The sequence below is a fragment of the Gobius niger genome (genome assembly GCF_951799975.1).
Source record: "Gobius niger genome assembly, chromosome: 13".
NCBI lineage: Eukaryota > Metazoa > Chordata > Actinopteri > Gobiiformes > Gobiidae > Gobius > Gobius niger.
This window is the reverse complement of record NC_136864.1, coordinates 20,357,806-20,377,141: the sequence shown is the minus strand read 5'-3', so window position 1 is coordinate 20,377,141 and position 19,336 is coordinate 20,357,806. Positions and strand designations below refer to the sequence as shown.

The window sequence follows — 19,336 nt, the reverse complement described above, 5'->3', positions numbered from 1 at the left end:
TCAATAGTTTAAAACAACAAAGATTCTAATAAGACCCAAATGTTAGTGTGAACGAGTTCCAACAGTTCATACAAGTCCAGGATCCCAGCGTTCCAGGCGAGGGGCATAGAGGCAATTGATGCCGTGGTGCCTTAAAATTAATCTTTCAAATTGCCATTTAGTGATGTGTGAGCTGTTGTCCTCCTGGTTGTCTTAATAAAGTGTTTCCTGGTTTATTCTATGGCATTGTCTGACTTCACGAACAGAATAATTGGGAGGTGCAAAAGTAGCATCGCTCCTCACACTGTTGATTTGTTTGTGTGGTTTTCAAGGTGGTGGCTATTTTAAGCCTCCCTTATTAAGCTTTCTGGGTGTCACTGTACTGACTTAGTCAAACATGGTGCAGCAGAAAATATTATCAGAATTCCTCATTAACCGTCACATTATGAGTTCAAGTTTTCCAATACAAAGCAAAAATGTACTCCAAAGATTCAGAGCGACAGTTCCAGATCTGGGCAAGTCAAACCAAGTGATCTTCATTCATTCTATTTACTGCCCCAGGGAAACACTAGCCGTGTGGAGGTTTTGAATCAGCTGAACTGGATGAACCTCTCCCCTCTCACACAGCATTAGTTCTGGACATATTGCTGCCACTGGCCGTGACAAGGAGCTTGACTGTCGGATTGGATGCTGGGAACTGGAAAACACTGATCCTATTAGAAGTAATGAGGAAACTGAGGCATTTCAGGAATGTTTTACAGAAAGATAGGTAAAATCTGATGTTTTCTCAAACATAGTGTACATCTGTATAACACAAGAGAGAAAGTTTGCAACACGTCAGGTATAGAAAAGGTACAATTTCTTTTCAATCCAGTATTATCCAGCATTCCTCAAAATGGCAAGACAGACTTTAAAACATGAATATAACTATTCTATAAATATATGAATAACAGTCGAAAATATCCATACCTATACAAAAGGCAGAGTACCACTTTACACAAGTGGAGAGCCCTGAAGACCTCCTCCTCTTATCAAACTCACAGAATAATCCATGTCTCGGAATTCACAAATATTGTTCATGTGGGTTGTGTTTCTGATCAAAACTAATAAAGGCTTTAGCATAATGAATAAAGCTGTCTCTGGGTCAAATTCAGATTTTTTCAACTGAACTTAACATGCCACACACTGAGCAGCTGAGATGGTATGGCTATATTGTTGCTGCCCCAACTTTACTACTTATATTACTTCCAAACTACATCACCAAAACATTGTGTGCATATATATATATATATATATACAAATAAAGAAATAGAAATGACCATAATGAAGCACTTAACATCTTAACCCCCCACCTTAACCGAGCACATTTTCTCAAGTTCTGCATGACCCAAATCTAAAAGCTTTCACTACTGGAGCTTTAGGCCAGTGCAACGCCTCATTTGAAAGCAAAGACCTACAAAAAAAGATAGAAGATTTTTTTTTTCTCACATTGTTGGCCTTGTCATCATATTTTTTAATGCTTTTTTTGCCACCTTTTTGGTCGCTTTTTTTTTTTTTTTTTTGCCGCGTTTTTGTAACTTTTTTGTTGTGTTTTCATCCTCATTTGTGTCGCTACTTTGACGCTTTCATTTTAAATGTGCTCGGTTAGCGCGGGGGTTAAGAGGTCAAACAAATAGACTAGCATGAAGAGGCTTTCGCTCCGTTTGACAGGTAAACTCGGAGGAAGGGGCGCGCGTGGACTTGTGCGCACGCCCAAAAATCGCACCTCGGGAAGAGTTGCGACACTAATATGTAACAGATAACACGGAAGGTAGGTTTCAAGTAGGCGACGCACGCTCACCCTTTACGCGAGTCTCCCTCCCTCTCGCCTCCTCCTCGCCTCGTCAATCCGCTCTGGCGGTGCATCGCTCCAAACGGGACACAGTAGCGAGCAGCAGCAGCAGCAGCAGCAGCAACAGCAGCAGCAGCAGCGTGAGCCTGTGCCTGTGCGTCACGGAGCCGGTTGATATGCGCGCTTGCCACTTACAGGAGACGGCAGAAGTACATGCCCCTCAGCAGAAGCCTCGGTCTCAAAGCGGTCATTAAGGCTGTGCGCTTTGCCATTTCTGCTGGTGGTTTAAGACGGACAGTGGGATTTATCACACAGGAGCTCATTCCGCGCCGGGCTCACTTCTCCCTCTTTGGGCACAAACAGAAGACAGGCGGAGAAGAAAAAACAAAAAAAAGGTGGACGGGGTTTTCGTTGCCTTTTCTACCCATCGCAAGCGGCTGCTGATCTGGAACTCTTCGCACTTGCACTTATCTCGCAGAAGAAAGAAAAAAAACTCGTGATGGATTCCTACATAGTTGCACTGGTTTTGGCGCTGTCTTCTCTAACGACAGCGGTCCTCGGGGAGAAAGGCACCAGCAAAGCGCGGAGTTGCTCTGATATCAGACAGTTTTACAGCGGGAAAGGCTTCACGTTGGATGGAGTGCCACAGTCGGAAATATCAGGTAACCCTATCTAATAATGAATAATGATTTCTCTTTAATTTTTTTAAAAGCCTGCGTTTTACAGTGTGCTCCTCAAACCCCTCAACGTGCTTCACATGGGAGTCTATTTTAGGCTGAAATCGCACCTGCAGCAGCACCATTCACCGAATTCTACTGCTGTGTTGACACATACAAATATGAGAAAGAGTCGTGCTCAAACTTTAATGTCTGTGTTTGGATTTCTTTCATTTCAAGAACATGTGTCACTTCTCAACCTGTAGTGGAGGTATACAGCCTTCTTGGTACTCAAGCCTGTATACTTCCAAGTCTTGATTTCCATGTTTTACTCGTGGTTAAGTAATGTCATGGTTAAGGCTTGATCTCTAGTAAGTGTTTTTATTTATTTATTTATTTATTTTATTTTTTATTTTATCTTATTTTGTTGTTTTATCTTAGTTATACAGTATTAAGCATATAGTTTGGACAGATGCAGAGTAGGGCCATTTTTTATGTATTTTTTGCAACTCCATGTTCATGTTGAACCAAGACTGATGTATGAATTGTGTAAGTCATCTCGTCATCACTCCTGTAACTGCTTAGCTCCAGCTCCTGTGCTTAAGTTGCAGCTGCCTGGTGCATTTGTTTGCTGAAGACTGCTCGTGGGTCACTTGACTGTGCTGTAAGCGCACAAATATGATGTGTGTCACTGATGGTCTGATGTCAGACAGTCACAAGCCCCTGCTCTGAAGCTCACTTGATTACATGTGTGCCTTCCCAGGAATTCAGCCCAGCCGTCCTCACACAGACTGAATGCTCCTCACTTACAGTTTCAGTGCAGTGTGCAAGCATGGACAAGGCAGAAGACCAGCTGTAAGGATTTGTGCTGGAATTGTCTTGTTGTTGAGTTAGGTATTTGCAATGACAAGTGCAACACTGTGGAGTTTGTCTGCAAAGTGCATTTTTTCATAACATATTTCTTTTAGATTTAATGTTGAAGATGCTCTGACAGAACACAATCCTGTTTAAAGGCCATGGTTTTGAAACTTGGCTATTGTGTTTGGTGGAATATAAGTCTTTATGGGAAAGGGTCCAGACCTATTTCCTACAGGGGGCTCTAGAGCCACATTCCCTGCTTCCTCTCAAAAAGTACGACCACTTTTAACATAGCTCTCAAGATAGTTTCTGAGAGGCAGCATAGTGCAGATCTATCAACGGTGGACAAACAATACCAGGACCTCCACCTCGGACATTCTGTAGCGTTCACTTCCAGACCATGCTCAGAGTAGACTGCAAGAACAAACCCAGTGAGTTCTGGTACAAACAACAGCACGGCACCGTCGCTCAGCATAGAAAACTGTGTGCACTGTGCATGTCCCCCTTGTCTCCAAAGCCTCATAATTACTGGTGCTTAAAGGGGACATTAAGACGCACAGTAAAAATCTCCCGCAGGTCCATTCGAGTGATTATGCTGATGGGAGATGAGACCTGGGTGGGGCGGTAATGTGATGAAACTGTTAGTGCATGTCATTGCGCCGTACATCATAAAGTCGTCAGCGCCAAGTCGTAACCGGACACTTCTAATTGAATTGATTGACCGCACTGAATAAATCATCCCGCTGAATTAATGCCAGACCGGGACCTCTTTGAAATCCCCTTTTCGGTCCAAACGCCCGTAATCCATAACGCTTTATAGAGCAAATCTGTCTTGTCAAGACACCGGCCCGTTCCTCTTGTTTCAATCAATGACGCGGAGCTTACTTAAGCCCGGGGTCAATGCATCCTTTGTGAGAGAGAAAATGCTCGTGTGAAACAGCCACGAAAGCCCTGCAAAGATAAGTGTGGCAGATAGCAGCAGAAGGGTGGCCTGTTGCACGCACAATGCTTCCCCCTCGCCTGCTCGTCCCTGTGCTCTCGAGCGTAAACAACGTGGCATATGAAACACCTCCCCTCGGCCAGAATATGAACGCTTTAATTTACACCTTGAGTTATGAGTCTGAATGTTGCAGATGGCATTTGGACAAGGACACTCCTTACACGCTGTGGCAGAGGCGTGATCAGCCTAATGCATGGACAGGGGCCTAGCTGAAGGTCATCCCCCCCCCCCCCCCCCCCCCCCCAATTCAGTTTGTGTGGGACCATAGTGCTGCAGCCCCCCCACCCGGTAAAAATCATATTAATGTGCTTGAGTTACACCCCCTCATTAACGGCACTTTGTATTTATGAGACACTTTTCTTGGCACAGATTTCAATGATGCACACAATATCCGTCTGAGATCACGCAGTATCAATCCATTATCAAAACTGTCACTCGCTTCACAAACGTCTTATAACTCTTATTATCCAGTGTTTGCTCACCTGTAATTTTTTTCTTTAGGCTTTAAGGGACTCGTACAGACACTTATACACAACATCACTTGGCAGTTTTTATGTATGTGTTTTTTTATGTACTCTTTGTTTAGCAACCAAGCAGGTCACAGATGCTAGTTTTGCAGGCCATATTTTATTGGCACACTGAGCATGAAAGAGGGTAATCAGTGGGGAGAGACATTCAGCAAACCTTTAGAGCAGGGGTGGGCAAGATTGCTTGGTGGAGGGCCGATTTTCTTCATTGTAAAAAGACCAAGGGTCAAACATAACAATTTAAGCACCACTTCCTACAAATGCCAGTGATGTGCATAGTATATGACCTGATTTGGTGTTCTGTTTGGACATTTTTAAGTAACTGACAGTATTTCTCAATTTTTTACAGTACGTAACCCCCTGCCTTAACAGCACACATTTTCTCCCGTTTGACCTTCCCAAAATCTATAAAGCTTCTTTAAAAAAAGAATCAAAAGAGTGACCAAAAAAAAAACATGAACAAAAACAAAACAAGGATACAACAAACATGCAACAAGAAAAGCAACAAAAAGTGAAAAAATAAAATAAAAAAAATCTTACATCAGTTTTAGGCTGTAGCTCCAGTCGAGAAGCTTTTACATTTGGGTAAAGCTGAACTGGAGAAAATGTCCTTGGTTAAGGTTAAACTCCAAAACGATTAAAGTAAATAATAATATTTCTCAAAATCATCTTGAGGGCCAAAGGTTCTGTGCTGGAGGGCCGGATTTGGCCCCCGGGCCTGACTTTGCCTACCCCTGCTTTAGAGCACAAGACAATCTCTCAACATTGTGAGTGATGTAGCATCCAGCATACGGTACCTGTGCGGCAGCCTATCCCGTTTAGCTGTTGTGTACCTTGCCATTCTTATGAAAAGAAGTGGCCTCCAAAGTTAAATGAAAGTGCAAATTGTCAGGCTTTCAAAACAGACACAATGTGGAAGTAGGACTGTAATTAACATTTCATTATCTGGATTCCTAAAGTTAAAATGAAAATGTCAACAACACCTTCATCTCGAGCAACTAATTTGTATGATTGAAAATATTGTCTTCATAAGAGTTGCCAACTATTTCGCCTGTTCACAGTAATCCACTTTTAAAGTTTTATTGACAACATCAACAAATGTAACGTTTTCGTGAGATAACCAAAACAGCAATGCTTATATTGATTTGTGTAATCATTACTGATTCACAGATTGGCAGTCAGCCGGTATTGAACAAAGCGAATCAGCTTAAGGCAGCACTAAGTAACTTGTTTACCTTAATAAATCCTTTCCGTAGTCCCTCCGGGGGTAATGCAAGTGTTGATGGGATGATTAGGGGGTCTTTCATCTCCCAAATCATCATTGTCTCTGGCCAGAAAACCACAATTGCAACTACGGGTCGGAAGCGCAATAAACACTAATGGAATCATGAGGAAGAAGCTAACAGGCTAACAGGCAAAGCTAACTGCGGCCACTTAAACAGTATTTACAGCCAACTTTGAGTGTAAAAAAAAAGATCTCCATTGTGTAATTGGATGTACAATATCCCTCTGTGACTTTGTCTTTTCTGTCAGCGTAGTATTTACTCTCACGGAGAATTAATGAGTAAAAAAACACAACATGCTAAGACCCCTGCAGTGGCGCTTATGGCCTCTAGGGGCATGAATTACTTAATAGTAGTTTCTTTAATTTAAACTCTTCAATCACTTTTTTCCAGGTCTTTTTTTATACAGAAAATACAATCTCTATCCTAGCGCTGTTCAGTGGATGGGTCTTGCACCAGTGGAGGACACATGACAAGTGGCTTTTGGCAAACCATCAAGTAAACTGGCTAATGGTCTGCAACTGACCCAACTCTGAGAAACGGCCTCTCCGTCAGCATTTACCCAAAAGATGGATTACTTGAGGTTCATCTGTCTCCTGGTTTACTTCCCTCTCACTGTCCCAAACCATTACATCCTGATGACATATCCTTTTGTGGCGGCAGCGTTGGTCACAGTCATTTCTCCATTGGACTTATGAGAAAAGCTCAGTTTTCAAGACTATAGGGCCATTTAACCGTTGACACCCTTCAGTCAATATTGCTTTGTATTTCCTTTACAATTATAATCAAGACAAAATGAGAGAGTACTTTCCAACACTGTTCTTTTCCCTCTCAATCAGTGGATTTGTTTACTCTTTCAAATCATTCTACACCTTATCCATTGTTTCATCGTTAGCTGAAGAGTGGTAGAGCATCCAGCACAGCGCCTACGTTCCCCAGCTCTCTGTTGTTGTTGATTGCCGGTTGCTACAGGCTCTCCGCTGTGAAGTGTCATCCCCAACCAGTGTTTGGCTAATGATACAGTGGGAACGCTGCTCTCCAGGCAGGAACTGCTGCTGTCGACTAAAGAGCTGCTTGTGGCTGGAAATCTGGGCTGACGGGGGACGCTGGCCGCCTGCTAAATGCGTGTGAAGATTTTACAGTTCATATATTCACTCGTATGCCTCTTTGAAGCTCTGTGGTCTTGAGAAAGTCTCTGGGCATTGACGTTGCTTTGTGACGGACTATAAAGGACGGTTAGTCTGTTCACGGACCAGTTCAGTTTTTACGCAGGTCAGGATTCTCTGATTCAGGGTTTGTTCTAGTGTTTGAGAGGAAACGGCAACCATAGCCACGAAATGGATCTGTTTGTTGACAAATGAAGTGTGGATTATACTGAGCGGGGAAAAGGAACTATGAATAAAGTCTGATGTAATTACCATAGAAATTTCAACCGAATTTGAACAAAGCACTTTCACTAAGTTACGGATGTTCTACACAATAAACTGAGGGAAATATTGTATTGAACCTTCAAATCTAAAAGGAGAGTAAAATCACCTCACCTCTCCAAAAATTGAAATCCCTCCCTATTCACATCAGCCCCTTACCTCTGCGCTGTCAATTCTGATTCGCAAATTCCCATTCTGTGCCTAGGATAACACGGAACGCAATGCATTACAAGTCGTCATTCCCATAAAGGGGGCAATGATCGTTTCAAGGTTAAAGTCGACCTCAGTCCCTTACGTTGTTAACAAAGCTGCTCCATATAAACCAATAAAAGCAACCTCATCGGTTGATTCCCTGTACCCACATTGCCGTATAGATCACTGCTGGTGCGTGCCCTGTCTCAGTGTGGGCGCCCGAGCTGAAGAATACGCAGCAGTCGGTAAAACGCTGAAGTCAGTAAGAATCCTCTTGAAGCATTAAGCCATAATGGAGTCCAGAGAGCATGAAACCGACCACAGTTTGTTTGATGAACAGAGAGAGAGAGAGAGGAAAGGCCAGCTCTGTGAAACCGGCCATGCCCCGGGTCCGCCTTGGTCAATCGCAGTAAATGGGAACAATACAGGAAGAACCCAGAATAGACACAAATATAAATTACCCCGCAAAAGGAAGCTGCATGTCTTCAGATGTTTCCAAACCATGTGGTACATTTCCATATTTAATTGCTTTCGTTGCCAGATCTGGGGAAGGCATGAAAAATGTGCTCGGCAGCTTATCCAAAGGCATGCATTTGATCTGTGCGCTGTGATGTATCGTTTTGTCTCTACAGGGTGCATCTCACTCTGCAGGATCTTGACAGGAGGGGAAGGAAGCAAATGTATGCAAAACTGTACGCCTCGTGTTTTTGCGACGGACTAGAGCAAATTAACATTCTTACAGAGGGTAGAAGAAGGTTTGTTTTAGCAATCACAGGTCAAGAATACATGGTTCCTGAGTGAAGTATATTTGTATTTATGTATTACATGGAAAGGCAATGGAAGATTTCCTCATACTGGAAGGTTAGATCATGATTCAATTTCATATCATCGCGCATACATGTATGAAAAAGCTGCTTCATAATAGTTGAAAACTAACTGCAAGGCTATTTGTCAAATGTAACATAGTCATATAAGGCTGTCAAACTTTTCACACTAAGTGCCGCCTCATACAACATTTGGTACTTCAGCTGACACAAGATCAAGACCAAATCAGGACTGGACAAAATTATTAATAGGCTAACTAGAGGAGGAGAGGCAGAGTCCTCACTGGATCACCGTAGTAGCAGAGTAAATGCGAGTGGTGTAGCAAACAAACTTGCAAATCTTTGTAGAGAATGAGAAGGAGCTGAGGCAATTTGCAAAAACAATCTTTTTTTTGTGTGTGCAAATCCAGAGTGCCTCAGCTCCGTTCTCTATAAATGGACTAAATTGAAATGGCTCAGCTTTATCAGAGGTCTAAACCAAGAAAAGAATAGTGTCATATTGAAGACCCTGAGTAGCCTCGCCCCCAGACGAGACCAAAGTAAAGTTAGACAGTTTGAAAACCATTGATATAAGGTGTCCAGTTTCATGAAATAAAACCCAACAAAACCGTTACAGGTGATTAAAAAATAGTTACTAAGATCATGAGTCTGTTTGATATGTTTTGTCAAGTACCTCACTCCTCGTACTCTCCCATGTGGATGTATGGGTAAGCACAGCAGATGCACACACACACATTGAGAACCATATTTCTGTCCCACGAGGCCACCGTGCCGTGTGACCTGTGTGTTTCCTCGTGCAGTTAGTCAGTGGTTTCCTCTGTGTCATCTTATATCTCCACGGCTGTTGGCTGACTATGTGCGTCCCAGATGCATGTCCTCTGTGCGACTTTTATTCAGGAGAGGGCCATTAATAACTTCCATTCCACTGACTGTCATCGTGTTTGATGTATGTGCGAGAATCAGCTATGTAAATCCATGCTGGAGGCTGCCTCGTAGCCTCCGGCAGCGGACCAGGTGGGTATTGGAATTGACAGGCTGCTCCGGGACTCCTCCACCCCCTGCAGCACAAACAGATGGCACGCGCCCAAACCATAGTGCCCACTGCTGAGTTAAGTAAAGACACGCCGGATGAGCTGTACTGGGCGTCGCACTCTGTCCGCAGCTGTGGGTGGCTGTTTGTTGGGAAACTCCTCGGGATCTTGTGGACGCATCCCTATAGCAACAAGACCATCACAGTGGCACATAAACATGACGAGATGTGACTCACCCAAAACAAATCATGGTCTAGTGACACAATTAATTAGGGTAATCTTGGTGTCATGGCTTAATCTTGATGTTAAAAAGTCAGATCAGTTGCACATGGACCGACCATATTTGTCCCGCGTTTGTTTGGCTTGGCCTGGCAGAGTGTCTACTCGTGTCGCACTGACCTTCTCCTGGGGGTGGGAGCATCTGTTGTTTGCCTCCCAACTTTCTGTGGTCTCTTGTTCAACAGATGCTGCTTTGCGATTTTCAGTCAATGTTTTTTGTGGGAATTTTTCATTGTTTTTACATCCCTTGACACTCACTACTACTGCTAGTGTTGTTTGTAAATGCCAGTTGCTTATGAGCTTAGTGTGTAATACTGTATGTAGTGATGATGTTCAAGTGCTGTCTATAGTACTTGTTATTATAATAAAACAAATTTTGCCTCACGTCCAGCACACTCCTTTATGTTTTGTACTAAATGTACAGAGGTAGTGTCAGGAAGAACATATGACAGTGCACTGCTACCGTTGAATGTGTGAAGTGTCTCCGGTGTCGAAGCCTCGTAAACACAATCTAGATTTAATAAAGATTGCTCATACTAAAACTCTTTTCTTTGATAAGCCATAAATACTTTTCTGCTTTGTTTTACTTTGGCCTCTCCACACATGCGGTTATTAAAAACATTACAGGTCGCACCCTTTTGCAGCAAACTGACACAGAATGGGCTTTTGTCAAGCTGAATGCGCTGGTGCACGAGTGAGAGGCCTTCACACAGGTGTTTGTGAATATACGCTTTGTCTCTCCTCTCCGCTCCTTTTCCCCGAGGTGTAAACATCAGTCTCCCTAATCTTTTCCAAACACAGCCTTGACTCTGAGGTATGGACCAAAGCAGATGCCACTATGTTAGAACTCCATACTGTCGGCCTGTCGAGCAGAACATTATGACCACCTATTATGCGGCATCATGCACAATCAGCCAGCAGTGCAGTATGAAGGGCTCGAAGGCACGTGTCGGTAAAACTACCCGGGTCAGCCTACGTCACTTGTTTCTGAAAAAGCAGTGCTGATCCCATCATTTGGACACATTCGAACTCAAACTTGGCAATTTATACCTTTTCAACTTAGTGGACAAACATTTTCTCTTCACACTCACACTCCCCTGACTGACTTAGCTGGATCTGTTAAGCTACTGAATTGAGAAAAATGCATTGTTTGTCTGTAGGCTTTATTGGATTGGACAGTGTTGCGTGAAGAACGGGAGACGTATTCAGCAAATTGTCAGAATTGGGATTTGAACCCCAGACAACAAGACAAGGCGATGCATAGTGCATGAAGTGCTTTAAGAAGTTCACATGATCGTTAAATGCCTGTTTGCAGGATTAATATATGACCCTTTCTGTGAATATTTCCCCACTTTTCTATTCCTTCTCCCCCCCCCCACAGATCTCTCAGAGGAGGTTCTAAACTCTCTCAGGCAAAACTGCTGCCTTTCCATGTATAATGATAAAGCAGACTGTGAATGACATTTGTGCAATCCATTTGACCATATTTTGTCAAAACGCCGCACATAAAAGTGCCTCTTTAAAAAGGCCTGCCATTACATGTGATTTAGGGATTCCGCAAAGAATTCTGAACAAGCTCGCAAAAGGCGCTCCGGCGGGAATTCATTTTCTCACACTTGATCCAACACTTTTCCTAACTTCCCCCTTCGCTTCGGTTTTTGAAGATGTTTTACGAGTTTCCGGTGCTCGGGCGACAGTGGCTTCCCATGTTTTGAGGGCACTGCAAACGCCCCTTCAAGACTATCCACTTTCACCAACTCTGCCCTGTTTAGTTTAGTGCGTTCTAAGCGCATTTCACAGTAATTAGATAGCGAGGTTGGTTTTGTGTGACACGAAGCGTTGCTTGTGGTGGAGGAAAAGCCCCTGCGTGTCACAGCAGTATGAGCGAGCGTGACTATTTACTGTATACCGGCTTACAGTGTCGGGGCTGCAGGTGGAGGCGCAAAAAAATGACCAGTCTTTTTTGAGAACAGCGGCGAGCCTAATGCGGTTTTCACATCCTTATTTTAATGGATGGCACACCAGATAAATAAATAGTTGGGTGTGAAATAAGCACAATCTCTGTTCTTTGCATTGTTGTGTCACAGAAACAATACATTTTCCCATAAAGGATTCCAGTAGAGTTGTATTCGCTGACCCTTTCTTTCCCACCAACTCCAAATATACGTCTCCATTACCGGACTGTCCAGGAGGGCGACTCCACTGTACAAACACACCTCTTCTTCCCAGGAGGCCGGTGTGCGCGGCGAGCTAATGAACTTGAAACGACAATGACTTATTTAGCTCGGCATTTCTCCCCACAGAACCGAGGGCCAGCGCAGTCGCACCACCACCACCACATACGGTCTCCCCCCCCCCTATTTCTGACGGGGCTTTCTCTTCTCCTCCCCTCCCTTTCTCCCTTCCTCCCCGCAGAGTCATCTTCTAAATATTTTACATCTTCCAAATGAACTCTGTCAACTTAGGCTTGGCTCCCAGTTCACTTGCCTTTGTCTGAGTGTGTGTGTGTGTGTGTGTGTGTGTGTGGGTGATTTTGAACTGTCTCATACATTGCCCTCGCACAGTTTTACATATCGCTTTTGAATCATTCATGGGCTGTTATTTCGGCAGTGTAGGTGAGCAAAAACAAGCTAATTATGAGGGGAAGGGGGGGAGGTTATGGTGGTAGCACATTGTCAATCACACATTATTTTTTAATTCCATTTGAACGGCTGTAATGGTTGAAGTCCCTCTGAAAAGGCTGGACTGTGGGCCGCAGAGTAAGACAAAAAGCTTTTACCAGCGATGCTCTCTACCTCGACCTTGTTTTTGTGCTCGACCTTTTAGCTTCCATGCACTGATTGGAAAGTGAATGTATTCCCATGTTTTTCATCCGTCGTCCTGGGCCTTTGTTCTATATTTTGTGTTAAGTGCACTGTCTTAGAGGCTGACGCTTTTTGAACTAAAAGCTTCCTCCTATTTGAATCTTTCATACTCCATGCTCAGAGGAGATACAGAAAGGGACATTGTATGCAGACCTCACTTTTAGTGGTATTAGCTTTGGCAAGGAGTGTCTTGGTTCGTGAGAGAGCTTCAGAGTAGCATGGTTGTTTTCAGACTTCAGCTCAGACTGAAATGGCTACTTTTTGTTGTGGTTCTGATAAAATGTCAAATGGAGTCAGTGCAGGTGCATATGCTGATCATTTACACATTTACTGTATTTAATTTTGACCCTAAATATCACCTCCTCCTCGTGACCCTGTGATTTTCTTGTAGTAAGTCCTGCTTCTCATATACAGTCAGCCTTGTTAGTCTGTTTTCTTCGCTCCAGTTAAAGTTTGTCCCTTACCAGAGCATGTACTCTGCCGCCCCAGGCCTTCACATCAGTCAGTCAAATTGAATCACAAATCCTGTTGGAAGCCGGGGGGCTCAGAATAGATGACTCCGCTTTTCTCATTTGATGGCCACTGATGAATGACCAGGCCCCGGGTACTGGCCAGACACCTAAAGTACACAAGGATAACTCTCAACTTTCAAACTCATCAAAGCCCAGTAAACTTTGTGTCCCCTTGTGGGAGAGATACTAAAAAGGTAAATCACAGGTTGTTGAATTATGGATGAATTTGGCGGTCCAGGCGTGAGGTGAAATACTAAGCCTTTAGTCAATATCAGGCCCCAAACGTGAGCCTCATAATTAAATAAAAATATGATTAGTTTGTACAGTATTTGTTTGTTTCAGGGATGTCATCCTAAATGCTGACTGTGTTGTTCAATACAAAGATTTGACACTTGCAGGAAAGCATCACCCTCATTCTATAAGTGGACTGTAGTACTATTATTATCACACGTCAGTGCCCATGGTGATGCAGATGGTTGACTTGTGTTTATTTTAAACAGAATCTTGGTATTGACCAAAAAAGAAGTGATATAATTAAATTCACATTTCAAGCATCTAAACATTTCTTTTGTGTCAAACATGAAATATTCTGTCCTTCGCTGCAACGGATTTTGCTTTTTACATTTCCATTACATTTGTCTGAAACACATTCTTCCCTCCCCTTCAGTTATTATTTATTTTGGTGACTCTTTCCAAACTGAATTGCACTGGATAAAAGGACCGCTCCACTCCTCCCACAACAACCATTTTGCAAATAGCTATCTGTGTTTCTCAGAAGAACACGGGCCTAATGCACCATATCCCTACAATTAATACAGCTCTCACAGTCCCCACTCCACAATGCGGTTTTATTGTCATTTTATTTGCACCACACAGAGGTCTGTTATTAAAATAAAGGGCAGTCAAGGAGCTGTGCTGCTAATTGCTTTAAATGTAGACCGGATTGTTGCACTAAAATCATTCTCAAACAGTGAAATCCAAATGCTGAACGCCCGGTGGATGTATTGTGTTTTGGTTCATTTTTGTTTGCTCTCATCTACACAGTCTGACACTACGCTCAGTACGCTTCTATGGAGTTCACTCTTTTCATTAGTGTGACTTTGCCATTAGTCCTGCTTGGCTTTTTTGTACTTTTTTTTTTAAAAGTTTTGCTTCAATTCTAGAGTACAGCCTTTTCTCAACTAAAGGAGTTCTTATTGAACTGATTGATTGACAGGGAGATTGCTCAATGTCTTTTGTGATGCTGTGGTTGGATTGTAATGTTTCTGTTTTATACATTTATTTACATGTCTACTTATTGCACTACTAAAGTGCTGCAAAGAGTGAGTGCTGGATGCTGTGGATGGGGATCTAATTTATAAACATGCTCACAATGACAGATAGGTCACACAAGCCACTTCTCCCAAAGGGGACACGCTCTTGTGTAACCATGCTGTTGTTTACCAACAAGCCTCGCTGACAACACAACACTGAGTCGTCTTTCTGACATAAGAGAGAATGGTTTAGCCTAAATTCAGTTTTGGAACTATCTGCTCCTTGTAGCTGTTCCCACTAAAAGTGTCAAAATATGCATTGAGGCTACTGTCTCAGAAGTCTATGCTGAGATGAAACAGAATGTTCATGGTTTAAAGGATGTGACTTGTACACAATCTCTTGTCATTATGTGTTTTATTAGTCAGAAAACTGTCTTCCTTTAGAATCAAGTTCCTTTCACTATCAGCATTCTCCAAAAAGTCCCTTCTCCGAATAACTCTGGTAATAAAAAGTCCAGGGAACTGTGGCTCATCTCTGGCCCTCGCTGTGCTCCTGTGTGAGACCTCTATCTGCTCTAATGGAGGACCTTGGGAATGCTCCATAAACAGCATGTTCACAACATCCGCGGAAATCCAGCCTCCTGCTCATTTCGCTCCAATAACAGCAGCGCGCCAGTGGATAAGTGTTCCTTAAACTGTTCACAGAGTCCATTCGAAATCATATTGTTTTTATGGAGCAGCAGAAAGCGTTTAATGAGGATTTACAAAGGAATGTGGGGATGTAAGTGCCTCTGCCTGTCCTTGATGGGGACGTCTGTTCTGTCAGTGATAGTGTCTTGTTTAGCAAACAGAATCTGTCCTGGTTTGGGGGGTTTTATCGTTCCTCAAGGTGCTTTTTGCTGTGCCTATGAAGGGAGTGTAAGTGTGTTAGCGCGAGACAGTGTGTTTTATAAGCCGCCTGTCCTTGTAGTCAGCAGCCCGCGGCCCCCGTAAAGGCCTCAGTGGAGTATAGAGATACAGACGTCTGCCCTCCGTTAACTGGTCACTCCCTCCAGTTATTATTGTAGTGTGCAAAGAGCCTGCGCTGGCCCGTCTGCAGACAGGGGCCTTAATAACACTGTCAGCTCTTCTGCTTTTCTCCGAGGCGCCTGCGAAGATTTAATTCACCGTCTTTCAGTCTATTGTCAAATCTCCCCAGCCTCATTTTAGGAGCCTATTTTTAGTTTCACAATAATATTTGAGCCATACTTACAATCCACAGCCTCTCAGTTCAAAGCCTGGAGGTGTTGCATTGTCAGGGTTTCGGAATCAAAATAGGTGCGCAATGGAAACACATGGTTTGCAGAAGGGATAATAGTTGTGTTCTTTTTAGAAACAGTTCCACCAACTTTTTGTCTCGCTCTTTCCCCCTGGAATTTTTCCGGATAAAAATCTTTAAAGATCAAATACGTCCGGCTCTGACATGCATTGGCGCGGCTCGGTGGTAGCTGACAGATTTGAAGTTAATTAAAGTGCTCTTTTGTGGACTGACTGATGTTGTGGCGCTGCTCTCAGCCCGGTGCGACCAACGTGGGCGAGGCCACCAGCTGGGCCACACAAAGGCGATCTTTGTAGGTGGTTCTGACTCAAAGCAATCCCAATTTGAGCTCTGTACATGTGCGAGGAAATAATAAAGGTCTAAACGCCAATCTATTTTGAAATCTGTCGAGCAGGTTGATTGGGAACAGTTGCTGCGCAGGTCTGTTTTCACAGCACGGTTGGAAGTAAACACTGTTAAACAAACGAGAAGTGGTTTTAAAGGTCTTACACAATGCTTTGTCTGGAAAAACAGCTATAGGACGGTATTAGTAGCATGCAATAACACCCTGCAACACACCCTCATTACATCAGCAGGTGGAGGTTGAGTGACGGAAAATCTGACCCCTCACTTTTCATTCTTGCAACACAAGAGGTCAAAACATTATCACACGCAGTCACTGAGAAGACTCCCCTTGTTCTCCACTGTCCTGGTCCGTGCCGGTAAGATGCCAGCGCACCCGTGTACAGCGAGCCCTGTCTTTGTCCAGTCATGTCGGCCCTTAGATGGTGTCATATGGCTGCAGATAAGTCTCACACGGTTGCAGCGAGGAGGGCAGATAACTGCACAGAAGTAGAAGTGGCGTCTTATTCTCTCCCTGTGTGTCACTCTCCCTTTCGGCTGCCCTTGGCCATAAATCCTGCCCGTCCTCTCCTCTGTGGTCAGGGGGATAACCATCTAGCCTTTCAGCAGAAGCCACTGGCCTATCTGTCTCCCAGTGCGGCCCTCCAACAACGCCCCCGCCGCTGCCTTGTCCTCTGCCTTCATCTGCTCTGGGGGGATAACCATCTAGCCTTTCAGCACAGGCCAGCACTGTGTAATGACTATTTCCAGTGAGGGAGGACAGTGGAGAAGTTTGTTGAATTTCAGCACGTCGAGACAGATTTTTAGTACTTGAGAGAGAGACTTGGAAGTTGGAACTGTTTTGTCAAACCCACGAAAGGATTAACTTGCTTGATTTAATGTCATCAGTAATTGGTAAATGTTTCTCTTTATTTTGATCCATGAGACTTTCTGTTTGGAAGAGAACATTAGATAACCTGTCGTCACTTATTTGCCCCGTCACGCTGTGAGTCCAACTTGAAAAATTCTCTTAATTTCTTGTTAAATTAAATCAAAATCTCTATGCGATCTATAAAATGCTGTCAAACTCTGAAGTCCGTTTGGATGAAGTGAAGGCATTTAAAGCGATAAGTCAGCAAGCCGTTGAAGCCTGAAAAGAACAGTTGCATCAGACGGAACGGTGGCTATAAAATAGCTTGATGTCTAAGTTCAGAAGTGCACTTTTGACAAGCATTTAGGCCCTTTTTTCCGCAGAAGAATCTCTGAAAAGCTCTCTTTCAGACTTGGGCTGAAGGCGGATTAGACAGAAAAGCCAGAAAGACACAAACATACCTCTACACATTGGGTGCATTTACCTGTCAGAGGGCTCTAATAAAGCAACTCCCAAATGGGCAATACGCCAATGTTCACCAGGCCTAACGGGCTATGCTATGTGTCACAATTCCCATACCAGGCAGTTTTTTTGTGAGTCATGTGACAAAAATCTTCCCAACTGCTTGCCATATTGGGTAATGTTACTAATGCAAGTAATAGCAACAGAACCTGAATTTAAGGCAACTCAATTAGCTACTAGGTTAGCATATTTTCAACATAGTAAGACCCCAATGGAGACAGAATCCATTACAATTGCCTTGCCTAAATCATTTCACATTTTGTGACCTGTGATGAGCAATTAAAACAGTGAAAATTCCCACATGTTCAAAAACATTTGGCAGCGTATGGCCCAAAGTGTTGTGATCATTCAACAATGAGGATAAGATCAGCAAACCCAGTTGTTAAGCATCACAAAATGGCTTGGATAAATGGATAACTTGGGCTTCTGTCTTTTTGGACGCAAAGCACTTTTTCCTATAACACACTAAATGCAAATCTCGAACACCACATTTTTCCTCTGTCTCTCCATTGAGCGTTTCTATTATTCTCTTGCCATTAATTACTGTGCTGGATGTTGTGTGATCAGTCAAGCCTCACACTTGTATTAACAAAGGCAAAACCATGACCAAGTGTTTCGAGTTTTGGCATCAGCGATGGAATGCGCTAAATCCTTTTTTTATGTTGCTGTTTTTATCCGGCTTTTTGACAGAGATTAAATGATGCGCTCTGAACTTGTCGAGGATAAATCTGCTCAGTTCCAAGAAGGTCGGCTCTATCTGGCCCAATGTGCAAGTGTTGATGGTGGCACTGTCATATTCACTCAAGTGTATTTGAGAAACATGAGATTCCCATTTTCAATTTCTCAGTGGCAAAACCCTTGCTTTTCTTTTTTACTCACACCAACAAATTTGATGCTCAGCTTTTGAACATTTCATAGTCCTTGTGCCCTCAAATGTTAATGTGAAGTTAGCTCCTTATAGTGTGGTCGAAGATTAATTATTCGTTATTATACCATGCTATGCTAAGGCTATATTAATAATTTCCAGATGACAGGCCCTCAAGCAATGGTAATTTTTTTCTCCAGACCTCCTGTTTGGTAGCAACTGTGCAGTATTTCCTCCTCTTCTGTAGAGATCCAGATCATTTTCTTTCAGCAATCGGCGCACATCCGACTTTATTCCAAAACAGCCCAATGTATCTTCATCTGTGCTGTCCCTATAGCATACAATTTCATCGATTTCACTGGTCATTCTTGCACGAAATTAGTCTCGACCTCATGTAGAGATTGTCGTCAATACAAACCAGTTTTATCAAAAGCATTTTTACACTTGGTACTTGCAGTACATCTCCACACACTCTGGCTCTACAAGTTGCACAATAAAGCGTGCCCTCGGGAGACACAGCGAACAGTAAATTACAGTTAAATGTTTCGGCTGCCTCTAAATACAGATCATAAATCAAATTAAATCAAAGTAACTATTAGTATAACGTAACACTTTAAACATACCATATTAATGCAGGCACTGGAGCCAGATGCCAATTGTACATGTGATTTAAGTGAATATGTTTTATGACTTTGTAATTCTCTCTCATCTCCACGGTTGTCAGCTGACTCATTCTCTTTCAAACTGCATGCTTATATATGGCCAAAGAGGGAGGTTATGGTTGTCCTTGTACTTTTTTAAATGAAGCCCACGCTGACTTGCATCATCCAGGATGGTGGCCTAGAAAGGGCAATGGTGCTGGCCTGAATTTTAAATTGATCTATTTTGGCATATTCGGCTTTGTGCAACCTGTCGTAGAATGG

General features: G+C 43.2%; 1 protein-coding gene across 1 annotated transcript in view; it reads left to right on the top strand.

Moving 5' to 3' along the window:
• The first annotated feature begins 1,946 nt into the window (after nucleotides 1-1,946).
• gpc1b (glypican 1b) overlaps nucleotides 1,947-19,336 on the top strand; it is a 54,333-nt gene continuing 36,943 nt past the window's right edge. Inside the window, exon 1 of the mRNA XM_079570036.1 lies at nucleotides 1,947-2,472. Coding sequence (XP_079426162.1) covers nucleotides 2,310-2,472 — 163 coding nt within the window. The 5' untranslated portion in view covers nucleotides 1,947-2,309. The remainder of the gene's footprint in view (nucleotides 2,473-19,336) is intronic.